This window comes from Siniperca chuatsi, linkage group LG3 (genome assembly GCF_020085105.1).
Source record: "Siniperca chuatsi isolate FFG_IHB_CAS linkage group LG3, ASM2008510v1, whole genome shotgun sequence".
In the NCBI taxonomy this organism is placed as follows: domain Eukaryota; kingdom Metazoa; phylum Chordata; class Actinopteri; order Centrarchiformes; family Sinipercidae; genus Siniperca; species Siniperca chuatsi.
The window spans coordinates 21645757-21665615 of NC_058044.1; the positions used below are offsets into that span (position 1 = coordinate 21645757).

The 19859-nt window shown below is 39.4% G+C and overlaps 1 protein-coding gene across 2 annotated transcripts in view; it reads left to right on the top strand.

Annotated features, from left to right (window-relative positions):
* Window positions 1–19859, top strand: part of LOC122873506 (zeta-sarcoglycan) — a 338906-nt gene that overhangs the window by 282742 nt on the left and 36305 nt on the right. For both annotated transcript variants that reach the window (XM_044190277.1, XM_044190278.1), the window contains 2 exons: window positions 10170–10292; window positions 12640–12712. In XM_044190277.1, coding sequence (XP_044046212.1) covers window positions 10170–10292; window positions 12640–12712 — 196 coding nt within the window. The remainder of the gene's footprint in view (window positions 1–10169; window positions 10293–12639; window positions 12713–19859) is intronic.

A 19859-nucleotide genomic window follows, 5' to 3' on the forward strand; every position in this document is an offset into this window, starting at 1 on the left:
CACCAAAAGCTAGGTTTTGCTTTATTTATTATATTATGTTATTATTTGCTCTATTTCAGATATCCTCCCTTTCTTCCCCACTGACAGTATTAAAGTGTAGAAGTAGGTATGAAAAGCAAAATCTTTAAGCAAAATCAAAGCTGGTACTAAACATGGCCTGTGTGGAGTACATAAAAGTTGCTGACTGTTACTGTCTGGAACAGTCTTGCAAGAGATTACAATATACATTTTATTTACATTCAGAGCCCCATAACAAGTAAAACAATAAAACACAAAAGTTCATTTATGCATCTAGCAAAATGGTTTCATAAGAGTGAAAATAATAAGATAATTGTGCATTTTGTAAATTGCATATTAAGTGTTTGCTTCTGGACATTGTCCTTCTTGACATTGGTAGAGCGACACTTTATTAATTGGTTGTGATGGCTGTTGAATTCTAACTTCAGTTGATCCCTTGCCCTTGTTTCCTTGCTCAGAACCACAAAGGCTCACTTGCTAACATGAAACAAATTGCACCCAATCATTTGCTCAGTGGGAATGAAGCATTATTTTTTCCAAAAAGAAGATGGAGAAACATTTTCTTTAACATTTGATTAAATATTTCTACACATGTGCCATGCATTGCGTAATGTGGTTTGCACAAATCCCCCCTTAGGAATTTTTTTCCTCACAGAACACACAAAAGAGCCCACTGGGCTTTTGAATATTCATTAAATTTGACATTCTAGACAGGAGGGGAACTGACAAGCAAATCAGCCTGACTCACTCAACAGAATGCTCATCTTAATCCACTAATAAGCCTTGCCATGTTTGAATAACTAATCAGGAAGTTTAGTGAGTGAAATCTAGTCAAAGCCAAAATTATCCACCTTACATAGAAAGTTATTTTGCGTTGTTTGAACGTTTTAACTGTAGATATAAAACAAAAGGACAAAAAACATCTCTACTATTCACACTATTCATGTTGTTGTAAATTGCAATGACTATTTATATTTTCTACTCTGCAAAATTATATGCAAGAAGGATGTAGCATGGTCTCTTATTTTTTGCCCATTCCTGAAATGTTGTATAGCATCCAGTAGCTGTAGTACTGCTTCTGATTGTTCTGGTTCATTGCTCTTTGTTTTCATGATTATTAATAAACACACAGATATGCACATACACATTCAAAAGTTTGCATACATAAAGACGAAACCTTCCTTGTGGTCACATCAGTAAGAAGGAGAGTTCATTTGGCAAGTGTGTTTGTAAGTGTACATGCGGATTGATGATCATTCAAGCATAGCCAAAGGCAGGCTAAATGCCAATATAATCTAAGGGAGAGTTTGCTGCTGGTGTTAAGTTGACAGAAATTTTAAAAAAGACTGTTAGAAAGGTTTATTTTAAAGGAAACAAACACAGATTTGTGCCTTCCGGAAGTCTTTCAGTGTTGAAAGAGTGATGGAAACTTGACTTGTGCATAAGTGTGTGTGTGTGTGTGTTAGAGAGAGAGAAGTTCCTAATAGCTGTTGGGATTCGGGTAGGGCAGGTTTGGTTATTAGCAAAATATCAAAGATATTTCTAAATATGAATAAATGATTAATAGTATCAAAATTATTAATATAGATTAATAATAACAGGTCACCAGTCTGGGATCAAAGACCAATAACCAACGTGAAAAACTGTCTCAAAGGTGGCTGCCCACCTAAAAATGCTGATATTTAAAGTACTATCTTACATTAATAATGGTGGACAGTGAAGGGCGAATCCAAGCACTGACCGTCAAAACATACACTAAATAATCACATGCAACTGCTCTTTAAAGGTACAATAGCGTTTATTTAACCATGGCACTGATCAATAATCAGTGCTATGGTTAATGCTATAGTAACTTCAGCCAACAAGCACTATTTTCTATTCTAAACACAAGAAGCATACAACAATCAGCAAGCATGTAAGGTGTGTGTGTATCTGTGGAGAAGTGTGGGTGCGTATGTGGGACAATAGAGTGGTGGGGGGGGTGCAAGGATGACGGCGGACATGACCACGTGGGTGGTCATCACGCACAGATATAAAGAGGCGGGCATACAAAGGGGAGAGCCAAAATCGAGGACACGCTCTCTTTGTCCTCAAGATGGCAGAGCTAGTTATGCTACCACGCTATCTGGGTCATTTGAGATGTGTGTGTAGGCGTATATATGTACGTGTAAACGTGTGTGGGTTAGTGAAGAGGAGAGAGAAAGAAAAGCACACATAGTAAGGTACAAGAAATCTCAAAGCACACGTCAGCCGTGTAGCAACTGAAGTCAAAAAGACGACGACAGGCTGCACTCTGCTTTTATGGAGGCGATGATGTCATAGCTGTGCGCCAAGATTTCCTGCGTTGTGGCTGGCATCTCGTCCAGTAGAAATCCAGTGTTTGGATTCAACCTGAAATATCATATCTAGGCGTGAATTAACGGCTGGTGGAGATTTGGCGCTGTTTCACTATTTGGCCTTTGTTTCCCATTCAGGCCCCTTGGTCAAGGTTTTGCCTTTCCCGACTAGGCCCCCCTGTCTTTTGTTCCCCACATGTGGTGAGAGCCCAACAGAGCTAATATAGCTCCTGATATCTGCACAGTATCTGTTAAACAACTCATGCCTATAGCACTTAACACATGTTGCCATCTAACTCTCAGAAGCACATAGACACACACGCACATATGTACATATGCACATAATGGAAAAATACTTAATCCTCTGTCTCTATTATTCTGTTTGTAGACATACTGGACAAGCAACACAATGTGCATATCCAAAGACAGAGTCTTCATAGCTGAACATTAACATCAGTAGTTCACAAGTTGCATACATGTATAAATTTGGACCAATATTAGTCTGTATTAAAATGATAATTTCTCACTAGAAAAGGACAAATCTTTTCAGACTAGCTATTATGGCTCCAGTTGTAGAAAGAAGAGGCCTGAAGTCCTCCCAACCTTTTAGTCTAGACTAAGTAGCTGTTGAATGGGTCCTACCTGGAGATCCCAGGATGTACTTCAATTCATAAAAGGTGAAAAGTGATTTAGCCAATGGCCAGACCCAGAAAACCATTAAAAGCAACAAGACAAATCTTAAAAACAGCCATAAAATTCACATTTAACCAGGGCAAGGACACTAAAGTTTGAGTTATATAACCTCATCTTTTACTTAAAAGCCTTAATGATATTGCCAGAATTTTGACCTAAGGAAAACTATAGAGTGATTTAAATGCAACAAAAAATGATTGACTTTCTCTACATAGCCAAAGGACAAAACCTGCCTAATTTTATAAGTGTTTCTTGGCTGGAGAATATATTAGCATTCACATATGCAAATATGCATGGCCAGGAATGTATGCAAAAACTATTCAAGACCAGACACACACATAGAGAACAAATAATTACATGAATGTCACATACTGTTTCACCCACTCCTGTGATCTCTCATCTCCAGGAGCGTGAGAGAAGGATACTGAGGGAAAGAAATGTGAGGGTGGTGGGGAGGCATAATCACAAAGCGCATTGAAGCTGATTTTAATTAAAAATTCATCTGGACCTGTTTGGGAAAATCAACCATGCATGCAGTGTTTACTTGGCTTAGCCACACTCTTCACTTGTACCTATCCCCCAATCCTTTTACAGTGTCTTCTTGCGTTATGTCCCATCATTGCTAGAAGTCCTAATTTAAAGGTTTGAATAAAAAATCCAGGATGGCAAGCCCATATAACTTTATTATGGCCTCAATGCTTTAATGTGCAGTTGTAAAAAAAGTTGCACAGGGGCCATTTTAATGTCCTCTTTTCATTAATTACAGAATAGAAATTGGAGAACTCAAATGCAACCACAAGGGGGCACAAGCCAGTGTCTTCTTGTGCCAGTCCCAAGTCTGGATAAATGCAGAGGGTTGTGTCAGGAAGGGCATCCGACGTAAAACACATGCCAAATTAAAAATGCAAATCGTGAAAATGACTTCCATACCGGATCGGTCGGGGCCCGGGTTAACAACGACCGCCACCGGTGCTGTTGACCTACAGGGTACCGGTGGAAATTGGACTACTGTTGGTCAAAGACGAAGAAGGAGAGGAGGAAGGTGTGTTCGTAGGCAGAGAGAGAAGAGGAAAACTAAGAATGTAGTACTGACAGTAGGGACTTTGAATGTTGGGACTATGACAGGGAAGGCTAGAGAGTTGATTGACATGATGCAGAGAAGGAAGGTGGACATACTGTGTGTCCAGGAGACCAGGTGGAAAGGTAGCAAGGCTAGAAGCTTAGGAGCAGGGTTCAAGTTGTTCTACCATGGGTCAGATAGGAAGAGAAATGGAGTAGGAGCTATCCTGAAAGAGGAGTTTGTGAGGAATATTCTAGAGGTGAAAAGAGTATCAGACAGGTTGATGAGTCTGAAGCTGGAAATTGAAGTGGTGATGTTCAATGTTGAGAGTGGTTATGCCCCACAGGTAGGATGTGAGTTAGAAGAGAAGGAGGAATTCTGGAGTGTGTTAGATAAAGTGATTCAGAGCATCCCCAGAGGTGAGAGAGTGGTGATTGGTGCAGATTTCAATGGGCATGTAGGTGAAGAGAACAGAGGTGATGAGAATGTGATGGGCAGGTTTGGTCTTCAGGACAGGAACGCAGAAGGACAGATGGTGGTAGACTTTGCAAAGAGGACGGAAATGGCTGTAGTGAACACTTTCTTCCAGAAGAGGCAGGAACATAGGGTGACATATAAGAGCGAAGGTAGAAGCACTCAGGTGGACTACATCTTGTGTAGACGTTGTAATCTGAAAGAGACCAGTGACTGTAAAGTAGTGGTAGGGAAGAGTGTAGCCAGGATGGTAGTGTGTTAAATGTCTCTGGTGGTGAGGAAGATGAAGAGGACAAAGGCAGAGCAGAGGACAAAGTGGTGGAAGTTGAAAAAGGAAGAATGTCGTGTAGTTTTCAGGGAGGAGCTGAGACAGATACTGGGTGGTCAGGAAGTGCTCCCAGATGACTGGACCACTACAGCTAATGTGATCAGGAAGACAGGTAGGAGGGTACTCGGTGTGTCATCTGGAAAGAGGAAAGCGGACAAGGAGACTTGGTGGTGGAACGAGGAAGTGCAGGATTGTATACAGAGAAAGAGGTTAGCTAAGAAGAAGTGGGACACTGAGAGGACTGAAGAGAGTAGACAGGAGTACAGGGAGATGCAGCATAAGGTGAAGGTAGAGGTGGCAAAGGCCAAACAAAGAGCATATGAGGACTTGTATTCTAGGTTGGACACTAAAGATGGAGAGGTGGATTTGTACAGGTTGGCCAGACAAAGAGATAGAGATGGGAAGGATGTGCAGCAGGTTAGGGTGATTAAAGATAAGGATGGAAATGTATTGTCAGGTGCCAGGAGTGTGATGGGAAGATGGAAGGAGTACTTTGAAGAGTTGATGAATGAGGAAAATTAAAGGGAACGAAGAGTAGAAGAAGTGACTGGGGTGGAGCAGGTAGTAGCAAAGATTAGCAAGAGTGAAGTGAGGAGGATGTTGAAGAGGATGAAGAGTGGAAAGGCAGTTGGTCCTGATGACATACCTGTGGAGGTATGGAAGTGTCTAGGAGAGGTGGCAGTAGAGTTTCTGACTAGTTTGTTTAACAAGATCTTGGAGAGTGAGAGGATGCCCGAGGAATGGAGGAGAAGTGTACTGGTGCCAATTTTTAAGAACAAGGGAGATGTGCAGAGCTGTGGCAACTACAGAGGAATAAAGCTGATGAGCCATGCAATGAAGTTGTGGGAAAGAGTAGTTGAAGCTAGGCTAAGGGCAGAGGTGAGCATTTGTGAGCAGCAATATGGTTTCATGCCTAGAAAAAGTACAACAGATGCAGTATTTGCTTTGAGGATGCTGATGGAGAAGTATAGAGAAGGTCATAGGGAGTTGCATTGTGTCTTCGTAGATTTAGAGAAAGCGTATGACAGGGTGCCGAGAGAGGAGCTGTGGTATTGTATGAGGAAGTCTGGAGTGGCAGAGAAGTATGTTAGAGTGGTGCAGGACATGTATGAGAGCTGTAAGACCGTGGTGAGGTGTGCTGTAGGTGTGACAGAGGAGTTCAAGGTGGAGGTGGGTTTGCATCAAGGATCGGCTCTGAGCCCCTTCTTGTTTGCTCTGGTGATGGACAGGCTGACAGATGAGGTTAGACAGGAATCTCCATGGACTATGATGTTTGCGGATGACATTGTGATTTGTAGTGAGAGCAGGGAGCGGGTGGAGGAAAATCTAGAGAGATGGAGGTAAGCTTCATTCCTCTGTTTTCCAGAGCAGACCTCCATCTCTCTAGATTTTCCTCCACCTGCTCCCTGCTCTCACTACAAATCACAATCTCATACATGTCCTGCATTTGGGACTGGTACAAGAAGACACTGGCTTGTGCCCCCTTGCGGTTGCATTAGTAGTGAAACTGAACGAATGTGCTGAAAGACGCTATATAGGTCTGTAGCACTGAAGGGAATTGCAGAGTCTCGTAGTAATTCTGGTTCATCATTACGAATGACCTCTTAACACAGTAATCAGACCCATTGTTAATGTAAAAATATTGATTAGAGCAGCTTTAAAGTAAACACTGTGACATTATCCTCTTGACAAATGTCCTTTTTGCTACTCTTTGTCTCTGGTATAGGCCCGTGTAACACGTAGGTGTCTCTTTCTCATGTACACGTACCCTATATTTGCCGACAGGGGTTTTGTGTGAGTTGAGCATGCATTGATTATCCCAAATTATATGCAATAATGCAGTGTTTGTGTTTGAAAACACAAGGCTATAGCACCATGGTTAAAAGATTAAAATGCCTTAAATCTGCAGCATGCCCTAATGGCTCAGCAGACTGAAGCTCATGTCACATGTTGAAATGTTTAAAAAGTTCAGAACTGACTCAGGACCTCAGTCACTTGCACTGTATTGCAATGCTTCTTTTTTCACAATTTCTTTCTCAAGCACCTCTCTTCATTCCTTCATTATTACTGAAGGATCCTGCTGAGTGAGGCCCTTGTGACAACAGAGGAGATCCTGTCAGGAAGTGATTATTTAAATCAGTGCATCAATTAACATATCTGCTAAAGAGGAGTCCTGTTGTTATTGGTGACAGCAGAGTTACTTCAGTGTTATTAGTGGGAGAGACATTTGCAGGAGCAAATGAATTGTCCAAAAGCACATAATTTACACAGAATTAACTTTAGCTACCTGCAGATTGCGAATAAGATGATCCAAAAAGATCAGATAGTTATTATTGGACAAACCACAACTAAATGTGTAAAATGTCTACAATCACGGGAGACATTTAACGTAATGAGGTTTGTGTCATTTCAAAGTGTCTAAATTTTATTAGGTTTGCTGCGGAGAGCCTTGATATTCCATGCTTTTTATGCTTTATTCTTTTGACTGTTGTTAGTGATTGTTGTTAGACATTCAGAAACATTTTACAAGTCACTACAGCTATAAAAAGCCTTTCTTCCATTTCACAGATTAGAGGATTTCTGACTGACACATCAAGTAGAACTAAGTTTGACAGCGTAAAAAAACATAGAGTGAACACATCTACCAATTATTTAATTTTCAATTGCATCACCGCATCACTGTTCATTTGCATAACGTAAAACTGCTCAGTGGAGATGTTTCCACTCTCAGCCAGTCCTTTTCTCTCAGTGATCATTTGAAATGGATAACTTCTGGCCACTTTGTTTAATGTTGTTGCTGCTGGTGTGAGCGCACACATGTAGAGCACCACATTGCTTTGTGTTCACTTTATAGACATTGTTTTCTTATGTAATCACACATTATAACCCCATTGCATAGAGTATATTGAGTCATAGTACTATACCTAAAGACCAGATAATTTTAAGATATTCTTTCATACATTTGTATTATTTTGAGGAAAGCCTGACATTGGCCTAGGTATTTGTTAACAGCGGTTGTAAATAGGCATTGAATTATAAACAGTCACATATTGTCTTCTATAACCTCTTTGTCTGACGCTATTGTTCTTCTACAATATGTCAGAAATGTGTCTGATGTACAAGAACTTCTTAATTTTCTTTGAAGCTGCCCACCTTCTGCTGTTTAGAATCTTTTGTACACCCCTACTGAGAAGACAAGAAGAAGAAATTCTGTGAATAAAACACAAATCTTTGGAAATATGCTGACCTGCACCCATGTTGTAAATCAGCACTATGGGCTGTATTATAGGACAAGAGCTGAACAGCCAAAGAGAACTAGCTAGATGTCTGAGACAGCAACTAGCACAGCACATCTCCAATTTAAACCAGCTTCACTTTCCCTTTATTTCTCCTTCTCAAACTTCACAAATGCTCTTTTTTTCTTCCTTTCATTCCCCTCTCACCATACTTCTCCCATCTCTCACTGTCAACCCTCCCCTCCATCTCCTAATTCTTTGCATATATTTGTAACACACATACACACACCTTTCATTAGGGCGAGTTTTTCACAACACAAATCTCAATTGCTTTTTCACACAGTCGGTGAAAGAATGAGAGATACACAGGATAAAGGCAGTGAGAGAGGGATGAGAAAAAAAAACTTAATCTCAGATTGATGGCTGCTAATAAAGTTTGATTATTACTGACAAGGCACTCTGGGTTTCTAATTGACACTTGTAATAGCCTGGGAGCTCAGACAGTGAAGGAAGGGGATAGGGAAAGAGGGAGAGAGGGAGAGAGAGACTTCTCTTTAGGCTTAGGAATAGCAACACATCACACTCCAAATCACAAAATAGGGAAAACAAAGAGAAACACGGATGAACAAAATTAACAAAAGGCAAACTGCCATTGTGACCACTGTTGGTGATTTGGCAACTATGTCAGTAGATTAATCAACTATTCAGACGTTACTGCCAACCTTCTTGAAAAGACACCAGCAAGAAATCTACTGAGATCCTGTGGGCTCAACTATCAAATAAATCATTTCAACTCAAGTTCTTGGGGAAACGTAACCTTAATGTGTTGGTTGCAGTGGTTGAGTATCTCATCCAGTGCATGTAAATATTCTGAAGAGAACGGATTTCCGTTCAACTTTAGTTTTTAAGGCGGAGGAAGGGGGTTTTTTCCCTTTCCTTTGATACAGATAGAGTTATTTCCCTCCCTCTTTTCACTCTCTGTCTACTTCATTTTCAATGTTTATGCATTGTACTTCTTATAGCATGCACTTTTCACATTGTTCACCATGTATAAATAGAATGGAAAAGTGTTTTATTAGGGTTAAAAGGGAATTTCTGGAATGAGTACGTCCTCATGAAGTAGAAACTGAGCCATTTGTCCAAAATATAACATATTCTAAATATGCTTTGACACCCCACATTTCTCTTCTAAGGATATGTTTTCTCCTCAAGGGATAGTCATAAAGGGAAATGTAATTTATGGTGATAAATGGTTTATAATTCTCAAGTTTTTCAGGGACTTTACAAACTCCAAACACAAGGCAGTCCTGTCTGTTTACTTTTGTTTGTAACATTTCAACTCTGAGGTCCCAGTTTACAATTCATCTTTACTGTGACAATGTGGGTATATGCACACCACCTACCCACACACAATCTTTCTTCCATAGGTAAGTCATCTATAATAATAATAATAATAATAATAATAATAATAATAATAATAATAATAATAATCTACAATAGTTTCATATTATTTGAAGTCTGTTTCCTTGTATCAATGGCTGATATAAAGTTATTTTACATATCCATCTCATAAAAGATGCTTAAAAGTGTTGCTTCACCCAAGCCCACATTTGTCTAATTTGCCATGCAGATTATGGTTTTGTATGCTAAGGTTTTTAGATCTTCCCTATGACACCCCAGTATAATTGAAGTGAATGCGTGAAGCGTGTCCCGCGTGAAGTATTGAAAAGTACTTTTAAAATTTTAACAGCAACAACTCTTTCCGGAAACAGTGACCCCTTTCATTTGGATAATCCACAGAGCACACTGTCAACAGTTTTGTTTCTTCAGTAGAAAGTAGTTTCAACAAGAATTGCTTGAACACAGCTTGTTCTGTGGATTATCCAGACTAAGTGGGACCTGTACCTTTACTGATATTGCACTGGTGTCCCAACAAGACAAAACTTAGAGATTCTTGGGTTCAGGGTTATGTGCTGTGAATGTTCTTCTGCTATAAATTTTACCCCCCTCTCTCACTTTCTCAGGTTCTGAAATGGTAGAGGCTCAGTGTCAGAGGTTTGAGGTGAGGAGTACAGATGGAGAGAGAATTCTGTTCTCTGCAGATGAAGAGGAGATCAGCATCGGCACCGAGAAACTTAGAGTCACAGGTAGGGGTACACACAAAGAGTACAACACATACTGCACTATATATACTATATATATATATATATATATATATATATATATATACAAAATGACCATTGTGGCTTTTTAGCACTTTTTCTTCTTTAAAGGTACCCTGTGGATTTTTTTTTTACCTCTAGTAGCACTGTGGAGCAATTTTTCTATGAGTGGGTCCCTGTTTTCTTAATCTTGTGCATGAGGACGCACGTGGTAGTGTGTCAGCATGTGGGTGACATAATACGATGTCCTGCCAATGGTTTCACACTATTCCACTATCAACAAGTGTCAAACACTCCAATATGTGCAGCAATGTGCCAACAAAGGCAGGGAAGACTGCTAGCAAATAAACATGGATGTAAACAATGCCTCATTTAAAATTCTTTAAAAATTGACTTTGCAAAAGTTTTATGAGGAAGGAAATACATTCAACACATTTCTTAGAACTTAAGGATACACTCACGAATATACAAGAATGCATTTTGGTGAGTAACACTGAATGTAAACATAACTTTTGTTTGTTTACAAGAAAACTCCACAGGGCACCATTAATATAAGGTGATAATAATTGATGAGGAGTTCCATAAGGCAGAGTGAGACACGTTCATTGTTTGACACCCAGAATCTCCCTAAACTGAAATTAATTTTGCATCCAGATATCTGACATATAATTATAATAATGACATAATCATGACTTGTTGCTGTCTGAATTGTAATTAAAAGGGCAGTATCAATAATATCACCAAAACAGTGTATCATGGTAAAGCTATTAATGAATATAAATCATTCCACATACATATAAAGTATAGATGATTGTACAAGTGGCAGTTTTGACAAACTCCCATGCTCATTTTCTGTGTTCATGAGGAACTGATGAAATTTTCATGATTCATGAAGGGGTAGATACAGTGGTGGACAAACAGTGGGCTCAGACTAATTTGTGTTGAGTAACAAGGTTACTTGAGGACACACACATCTTACAGTACATACACATGCTGTAAGTTAAACAGAGTGCTCTTGATGAGTGCAGCTAACCAAGACTTGGGTCAGCAAGCAGAGCAGTTTTTACTGAATTGAAAAAAGAAAATATGCATTTACACAAACACACAAATGCAACTTTCAAGGTCAACTACACACAACTAAAAATAACAAATACAAGATAACATCCATTCAGCTCATGCACTGAGGTCCAGTGGAGTGATGTTATGCCACTTTCAGATTTGTAGATTTTTTATTTATGTAAGATGAACGTTTACACAAATTTTTGCCCTCTGCAGTAGAGAGATGTGTACAGCAAAGCCTGCACAGCTATGTCAAAGGCTGCATGTAAGCCTGCTGTTTATGAGAATCAGCCAATGCAAGCCAGTGCCATGGCAGCTAGTGAGGTGTGATGCTAGTGGGCTTATACTTGACTTATATATGTGAAAATATAACCCCAGTGTGAATTGTATTGGTTCCAATGTACTGGCTCTGCTTTGAAAACACTTCATGGCTATTGTGTACCAGGACAGGTGCCACCTAACAGACTACGAGGAGGTCATAAACATTTCATGTACACAGCAGAGTGCTCAGGAGAGTACTGACAGTGTGTAGAGTAGCAATCAAACATAGCAACACACAAAAAGGTCAACCTTGAAGTGCCATTTCCACCATTGTTGACAGTTTCTTTTTTCCTTTTGTTGGCAGTTGCACAGACATACACATTTTTGCAGTGTTCAGTGGGCCTTGGAATAATCCTCAGAAAACAGGATTTCAATTCATACAATAAACACACTACCCTCCAAGTTTCTTTGGAGGTACAACTGCACATTTTTGTAGCTGTATTAGTAAAATATGTTTTGGGGGCACTGTAAGGCCACCTATTTGACATTTTTTATTAACATCAGAAAAAAAAACTGAACATACAGAATCTCAAAATGGATGATTCAGGTATGGTTAACTGCTTTAAATGAGTTTGTTAAGGCTAGGGAAATATTATACCTTTGAAATATTTTAAAAAATCACATCAAAACTGACTTCCAGTGTGAGACAGGACATAAACCCCTGTCTCCAATATTGAAGTCAAACACCCAGCTCCCCATCCTCCCATTTTCATACTGCTCACAACATTGGTACTACATGTTACCAGTAAATGTATATATTGCTACTGGAAATCTTGTCATATTTTAACATAATTTGTATGACACACGGAAGATCTGAACACTGTGTCATGCATTTTAAGTGTCTGCCTCAGCTCCAAGAACAGAGGTATGACGCAATATTGTGCAGGCTTTCACACAAAAGATGTATGTGTTCTCTTTTCCTTCCTTTCATCCACTCTTACCTTCTTTACAGGGAATGAAGGCGTGGTGTTCAGCCATTCTGTAGAGACATCACATGTGAGGGCAGAACCCTTCCAGGACCTAAAGTAAGTAGTCTAGATTATTTTGTGAGTATGCATGGGTGTGTGTGTGTGTGTGTGTGTGTCAGACAAGCAGTCTGGTTCTGGTTCACTTAACAAGTTCCCCTCATTGTTAATATTTTAGTTGTAGTAGAATATTTATTAAGTGTATGTTCTTGTGAATAATTACTAAGATAGTAACACCACAATAACAATTTAGGGAAAATGTGTTATGTAAAAGTTCAGACTGCTGAGTTAGCTAAATATCCAGTCCTGTGGTACAGTGGGCTCATGACTTATAATCAACTTACTGCAGAAATAGGTGTGCTGGTGATTGGCAGTCTGACAGACCTGACAGAGGGACCAAAAGCCCTCTGGGCTACAGTGTACAGGGGTCAGGCTATTACCAAGTGGAGCCTTTCACCAATACATGCACTTGAGCACATGTAGTGCAGGGTGTCTGCTCAGGTTTTTCTAACATGTGGAATAGTGTTGATTTCTTGAAATCTATGAAGACACAATTTGCATCAGACCAAGTTTTTTCAAACTGATGTAAGATAATGAGGGTAGGGTCTTTTCAAGATCATGGTTTATCTTTTATTTTTACAAACAGGGTAGAAAAAAAGACAGTATGAAACAGAGAACTTGTGACCACTGGCGGCTTACACAACGCAGGCTTCCTCAGCTCAGCCTTATCTAATGTCGCTTCCAATAACAACAGCTCAGACTGCTTGTTCCCCTGTCACTGCATTAGGATGGGCCACACCAGCTAAATGTGTGTATTTGTGTGTATCTTTTCCTCGTCCCTGCTTCTGAAGTGTGTTTTGGGTGTCTTTCAGATGCATATGAAGTTCCTTCATTGCTAATGTCTCAGCCTCATTCGGGGGTTTATTAGACAGTGTTTAGCTGAAGTGGCTTTTGGCCAGGGAAGAAAACACAAACAGAAAGGGATGAAGGGAAAGAGATGGAGGCAGAGAGAGAAACAGAGAGGAAGTTGATGAAGTGAAAACCAAGATCCATGGAGTAGGGAGGAAGAGAGATAATTGACTGGACAGAGGGAGAAGAGGCTGTGCTGGGGTAGAGGTGATGAAGAGGACAATCAAAAGAAAAAGAAGACAGAGGGCAGAGGAGGGTGACAGAGGGAAAGAGTTCATGAGGAGGGGATGGAAGTTAGTGTCTAGAAGAATAGATTAAAATGGAAGCGGTTCCTGCAGGGAGATTGTGTTGGCGCTGCAGCAGAAAAATGGGATACAGCAAAAATATGAACGCATTCAGGGTGTGCAAAATAGCCACAGTTCTTTTCTTTTGAGACAAGTGTAAAATATTGAACAAAACTAGCACCAGCTGTTAACTAAAAAAGTTACATGATTTGTGTGTATGTCAACCATTATGAATTTTTAAACGTGAGGAAAGACAGTGCTGGTTGCTTGATGTTCTTCTTAAGCAAAAGATTTCTTTATTTAATTATGCATTTAATCACTTTGCGTCAAGCTTGGCAGCTGCCATTCACCATCAATGGCTTCTTTTTTTCTAAAACATTTACAGACACCTCAATAGAGCCCCAGTTGAAGCTAATATTCTTTTCACTTTATTGCATTGAGTAAATTGCCTGCTCAAGTTGATGCTGAATGTTACCTCAAATCAAATGGTTGTTTCTTAATTACCATTGCCTGAACGGTGGCTATTTTTCCCCATGTGTGCCATTCTTATAGTTTGCATGTATTCACACTACCTTAAATCTCATTCCCCATGTTTTGTATGTAGGTGGCTTAATGAAGAGTCCAACAAGGCTATGGAAAGTAAGACTAAGGGGTGCCCTGGTTGCCAAATCCTGGATTTGTCTTCATTATGTCTCTTCTCGCTCTGTAATTCCAAGCAAAAACCTTTGAAGAAAGAAAAGAAAAATGTGATGAATAAAACAGAACAAAAAAATAGGTTCAGAAACAGAGAGAAAGTGAAATTACTTGATGGATGGACAGAGGGAGACAAAAGAATGGTTGAAAGCAAAATGAGTAGTAGAGGAAATAGGATCCTATACATGCTAAGGGATCAAAGGAGGGGAGAAAGAAGAGGCATTTTGAGGAGTGGGTGAACTAGAAGGAGTTAGATTAGGTGAAGGAAACCGAGAAGTGATAGAGGGAGGTGTAGAATTAGGTGGGGATTGAAAGATAGAGAGAGGAGGAGCAAGAACATTGGGTCAATGGACGGGTCAGTGCAGATAAGCAAGGCGATGAAACCTGTGGTGAAGGCATAAGGTGAAGAAAGACAAAAAGGAAGCACTCCAGAGACTGTTGTTATAAATTCAACACAGCAAATCCATTTGGGCTGTTTTCTTCTGTACAAATGTATCAAGAACAGGAAGTGACATGCATAAAGTGAAACCTTCACACACACTCACACGCACATTGCACTGACCTCTCCACTGACGTCTCCACTGCAGGGTTAATGAAAACCATAGAAAAATAACAAAGGCGATTACATGCTTCAAACACTTCCCCCTCACTGTCGTCCATCATTAGCTGTTAAATGGTAGGGAAAGAAACAACAGACTGAAGCGTAGTCACTATCATGATGATTTTTTTTAGGTTTTTAATTGTGGTGCCTTCAATATTAATAGATATTTCACACTACTTGTAGATATTGTATCAACACGAAAAGAAAGTACACGTTCTCTTCTCTTTTCCAAATTCTTTTTTCACCCAAGATTTGAATGCCTTTCTGGTTGGAACGTTCTATCTTTCTATCTGTCTTTTTCTCGTGATATCTTTGTCCTCATCTCTCCACTTCTTAACTCTCTATTGTTGACTAAGTCTCTTATTCACATACACACTTTTGTCTTTCTCGTTCTCATTCTGTCTAGATTTTCCCACATGTGCATTCCTTCTTTCTGCCTCAATCTCCCCCTTTTTATGTATCGTTATGAAAAGTAGAGCATTATGCAGTGAAGGTAAATGGGACATGTAATGAGCAGATTGAAGTCCATTTAAAGCTAATGATCTATCTTACAGTTTAACAGTGAGCGAGGAAGAGAGGAAAAGAGGAAAAGTGGTACACACTTTACATAATAAAGTACAAGTCAAGAAATATCTTATTTTTCTTATCAGTATCTTTCCTATTAAGAAAGATACTGTATAGGTCAGTCTGCATCTTACATACTGCAGTTATTGGCTAATATTTGACTGTTTTACTGTTGCACATAGTCAGTTGTAGGTAATTTGGCTTCATTGTATGCTGGGGGCAGAATGAACAATGCCACAGACTGAAAAGAGTAGATGAAACATTTGATCAGATACTTAACATCAAGTTATATTTGGGCAAACACAAACTTGATGGCAAGTGGAATATGGGGAACAGGCACTTGACAAGTTAAAGAATCAAATACTACTCCAGTCTTGTAAAAATCAGAGCCCTTGCACTACCACAAACTGCAGCAAAAATAAACATGGAAGCATTTGTATTTGCATTCCCTCTGTGTGACTGAGCCAAAGTAGAAGGAACTATAGGCAGGCCTGAAGTCATGTAATATGCACAGTGACCAGAGTGGGATGCAGTGAAGATTTATATCAGTGTCGTTTAAAATGCTTCAGGAGTGTTGCCGTGGTTAGCAGATGTGACTGAAGCTAAAGAGACATGAATGCACAACACACAGTGCTAGAACTGGGTTATTCTAGTAGAAAAGAAATAAAATGCTCAGCAGTCTGCTTTCCAGAGAACACTCCAGGAACGCTATAACGTGCGTTTTCAAAGCCTCTGGTGTGATCGCCACTGTACGCTGTGTTCACACTATTCTGCTTTTTTCAAACTGCTTTTCCACTTGAAAGTGTTCGGGGAGCGGCCGGGAGGCAGACAGAAAGCAGTCGCTTTGGAAAAAGTGGTGTGCCTGGCTCCTTTTTAAGTTCAACATCTTAGAGAAGCATTCATGACAGTGACTGACTAAATAACATGAAAAAAAAGAAGCAGGGATTGACAATATGTAGGCAGACGACAACAACAACAACAAACAGCTGAAAATGGAGGAAGGAGTGGTAGAAAAGATGGTAGTGGATGTTTCTGACAGGAGCACATTGGGCTGTGAGTTTCTTAATTTTTTAGAGTTGTAGCTGGTACAGTTTACTGATAGAAGCAGCGAATCCAGCAAGTGACTGTGATAACAAAACTGCTTTTCATTATCAGCACAACATGTGGCTGAGGCAGCACTTTAACTACAAATATCCACAACAGTGTGAATACAACCTTAGGTAGACAAGAAAAGTTCCCAAATGCAAGGATGACATATAAAAAGGCAAAATGAGAGATAGGTTGTCTAAGAAGATAACTTGTCATTTTCAGTCTCAGTTAGGTTTGGGTGATATGACTATGAATTAAAAAAAAAAAAAAAAAAAAAAAACAAGCATCACCAGTTGGTTATTTTATCTATCCATTAATTAATCAATATCTATAATTATATTTCCACACAGTTTACCACAACATGAGCAGTATTTTGATATAAAATTGCTTTTACTGTGAATAAATCCCCCTGTGGAGTCCAGACACTGGTGGTGGTGGTGGGCTGATGACTCTGCTGTGACTGATGGCTGAAGAGGTTGATGTAATGATGAGCTGAAGCAACTGCAAAGACTGGGCTGAGATGGGGAGGTGGAGGGCCGTGCAGTCGGATGATAAGTTGACAATGAAGGTGTGTCACTGTGCTATTGGATAGATAGACCAGCTAATGGAACAGCCGATGTCCCGATTTGATAGCCCCAGATAATGACAGCAGGAAATATAAGTGAGCATGCGTGAGAGGAGTGAATGGCAGAATGGTATGAAAATAACTACGCCTTAAGCATGCAGAAGTCTAGTCTTCCTTACGCTAGAGCTTCATTTGACCTTTAGTCAGATTTTTTAATATTTATATTGTTTTGATCCATTCAGTGTTGTATCTGATGCAGGTACATCATGACTTTGTATTTATTTATTTTCTTTTGTTTTGTCCAGCAACTTTTCCTAAATGTTGCTTTAACCAGTGTCTTGGTTAATTTATAGTTTGGTCAATTAACAAAGTATTTGCTTCTTACATCATTATACATCCTGATATATCACACATCAGTGATGTCTGTAACTCATTGTCAGTTAATAATTTTGCATTTAAACTTAGAGTAGGCCTTGAGCAAAACAATGCAAAGGGCATCTGGCTTCATGATACAGGATCAAAATAAAAACCAGGGGGTTTAGTGTTGAAGGCTTTTCAGACACAAATACACTGCAAAGTAGTTTCTACTAATTTGAGGTAGGGCCGATTGCGACACAGTTGTCTGTTTGAAATTAATGAGGGGCCCGTGTTTTTCCATGCAGTGCTATTGTTGGTCTGAAATGTAATCAAAAAATCACTCAGCCCTAAGTTACATCAATCAAGACCAAAACCATATTTACACAGCTGGTGCATTTTGACCAAATCAAAGACAAATCAAGCCATAAACTGACCTTCAAACATTTTGTCTGTTAACTTTGAGGTACTGCATAACCTTTGATTGTTGATTGGTTCCATCATCCATGATTCTGTGTGTGTGTGTACTTGCTACATAGTGAGGACTGAAACATGTTTTTTAAAAAGGGCTGTTTGAAGGTTAAGACTTGGTTTTAAGGGTTAGGTTAGAATTAGGTTATGGTTAGGGTGAGGGTAAGGGTTAGGGTTAGGCATTTAGTTGTGATGGTTAAGGTTAGGATAAGGGGCTAGGGAATGCATTATGTCAGTGATGGTCCTCACAAAGATAGAAGTACAAGGGTGTGTGTGTGTCTGTGTGCGTGTGTCTGTCCTCTGTGATTTGGGCTCCAACTTCAGGCTTCCTTCAATATTTATTGTCTTCTTAAATCAGAGAATAAACATTGATTCATGTTGTTTCTTGTGTTTTCTCACAATTCTTGTTTTTCAAGTTTTCTCCATCTCCCTCTCCTCCTAACTTTCTTGCTTTTTAACCAACTTTGCTTCTCACTCATGACATCGGTTGATTGATTGACAGTATTTAAACAATTTCACATTTGCAATTGTTTTGATAAACCACATTATTTGATATCTTCTTTTCACCTCTACCTTTTCATTCATTTGACAGTTTCATATCATATGCTTTGATTTGCCCATGACATTTCACTTGGATGTGACTATTTTTTATAGAGATGATAATGTCAAACTATGTTGTATGCTGTTTGCCCTTATCATTGTTGTGAGGGTGGCCGTCACTTTTTGTCCCTAAATTTTGAGTCGAGAAGAGAGGGTAGAGAGAGGAAAGAGGGTCACACTGAAATGCACTTAAGATGTGGTAAGAAAAGGAGAATGTGTTAGTGTTTAAGAAATACAAATAATGTTTGTGGAAAACTGGGTGACATGAGTCCTCTAATCACTCAGTAAACACTGACAGCAACTGCCAAAGGTGTAGACAGAGATTGAGGTAAAGCAGGAATAACTTCAATCAGCCTATAAAAAACTAAGGACTGCAAAACAGACAGATGAGTGGCTGGAAAGCTAGATTGACAGTCAGGCAGTCAGACAGCCTTAATGGAGCTGTAACCTGCATACTTTTAATTTACTCCTATTTTAGTTCTATCTAGGTCCTAATCCCCAAGGTTCTCTTTTTTGTGCCCAAATTTGGTGTTATGCTCTGTTTTTTCAGTGGTCACTTCAACACACATCAAGCTGCAGCAATGACATATTTCTTTAAATTTTCTACTGACAAAGTTTTAGGTTCTGTATGGTGTTCCCTTTTCTGGGGAAAAGCTAACACTGGCAAAAATTACAATATTTGTACATAGCATATTTGCAAAAAAATAATGTGTATAGGTAATGTATACCTACATTTCACAACATTTTATTATATGTATAGGTCATCAAAGGTTCAGAAACAGAAAGGTCAAATAAGAAAAAGAGTCAGGTTTATCTGTTTTGACCTTTAGCACATTTACTGGCTCACGTGACACGTCCCTCAACTGGGAAAGTAAAACCTTCCGAAGAAGTTAAGTGTGTGTGTGTGTGTGTGTAAGTGTGTGTGTGTGTGTGTGTGTGACTGTAGTCTGCACCTGCATTTTATGGGCAGCACCACTGCAACAAAGCAACTGCAAGGGAAAGCTCTATTTTGACAGAGACAAAAATCAATCAACAATTAACTGACCAAAAAAGTTTGAGGAGTCTCATACAGCAACA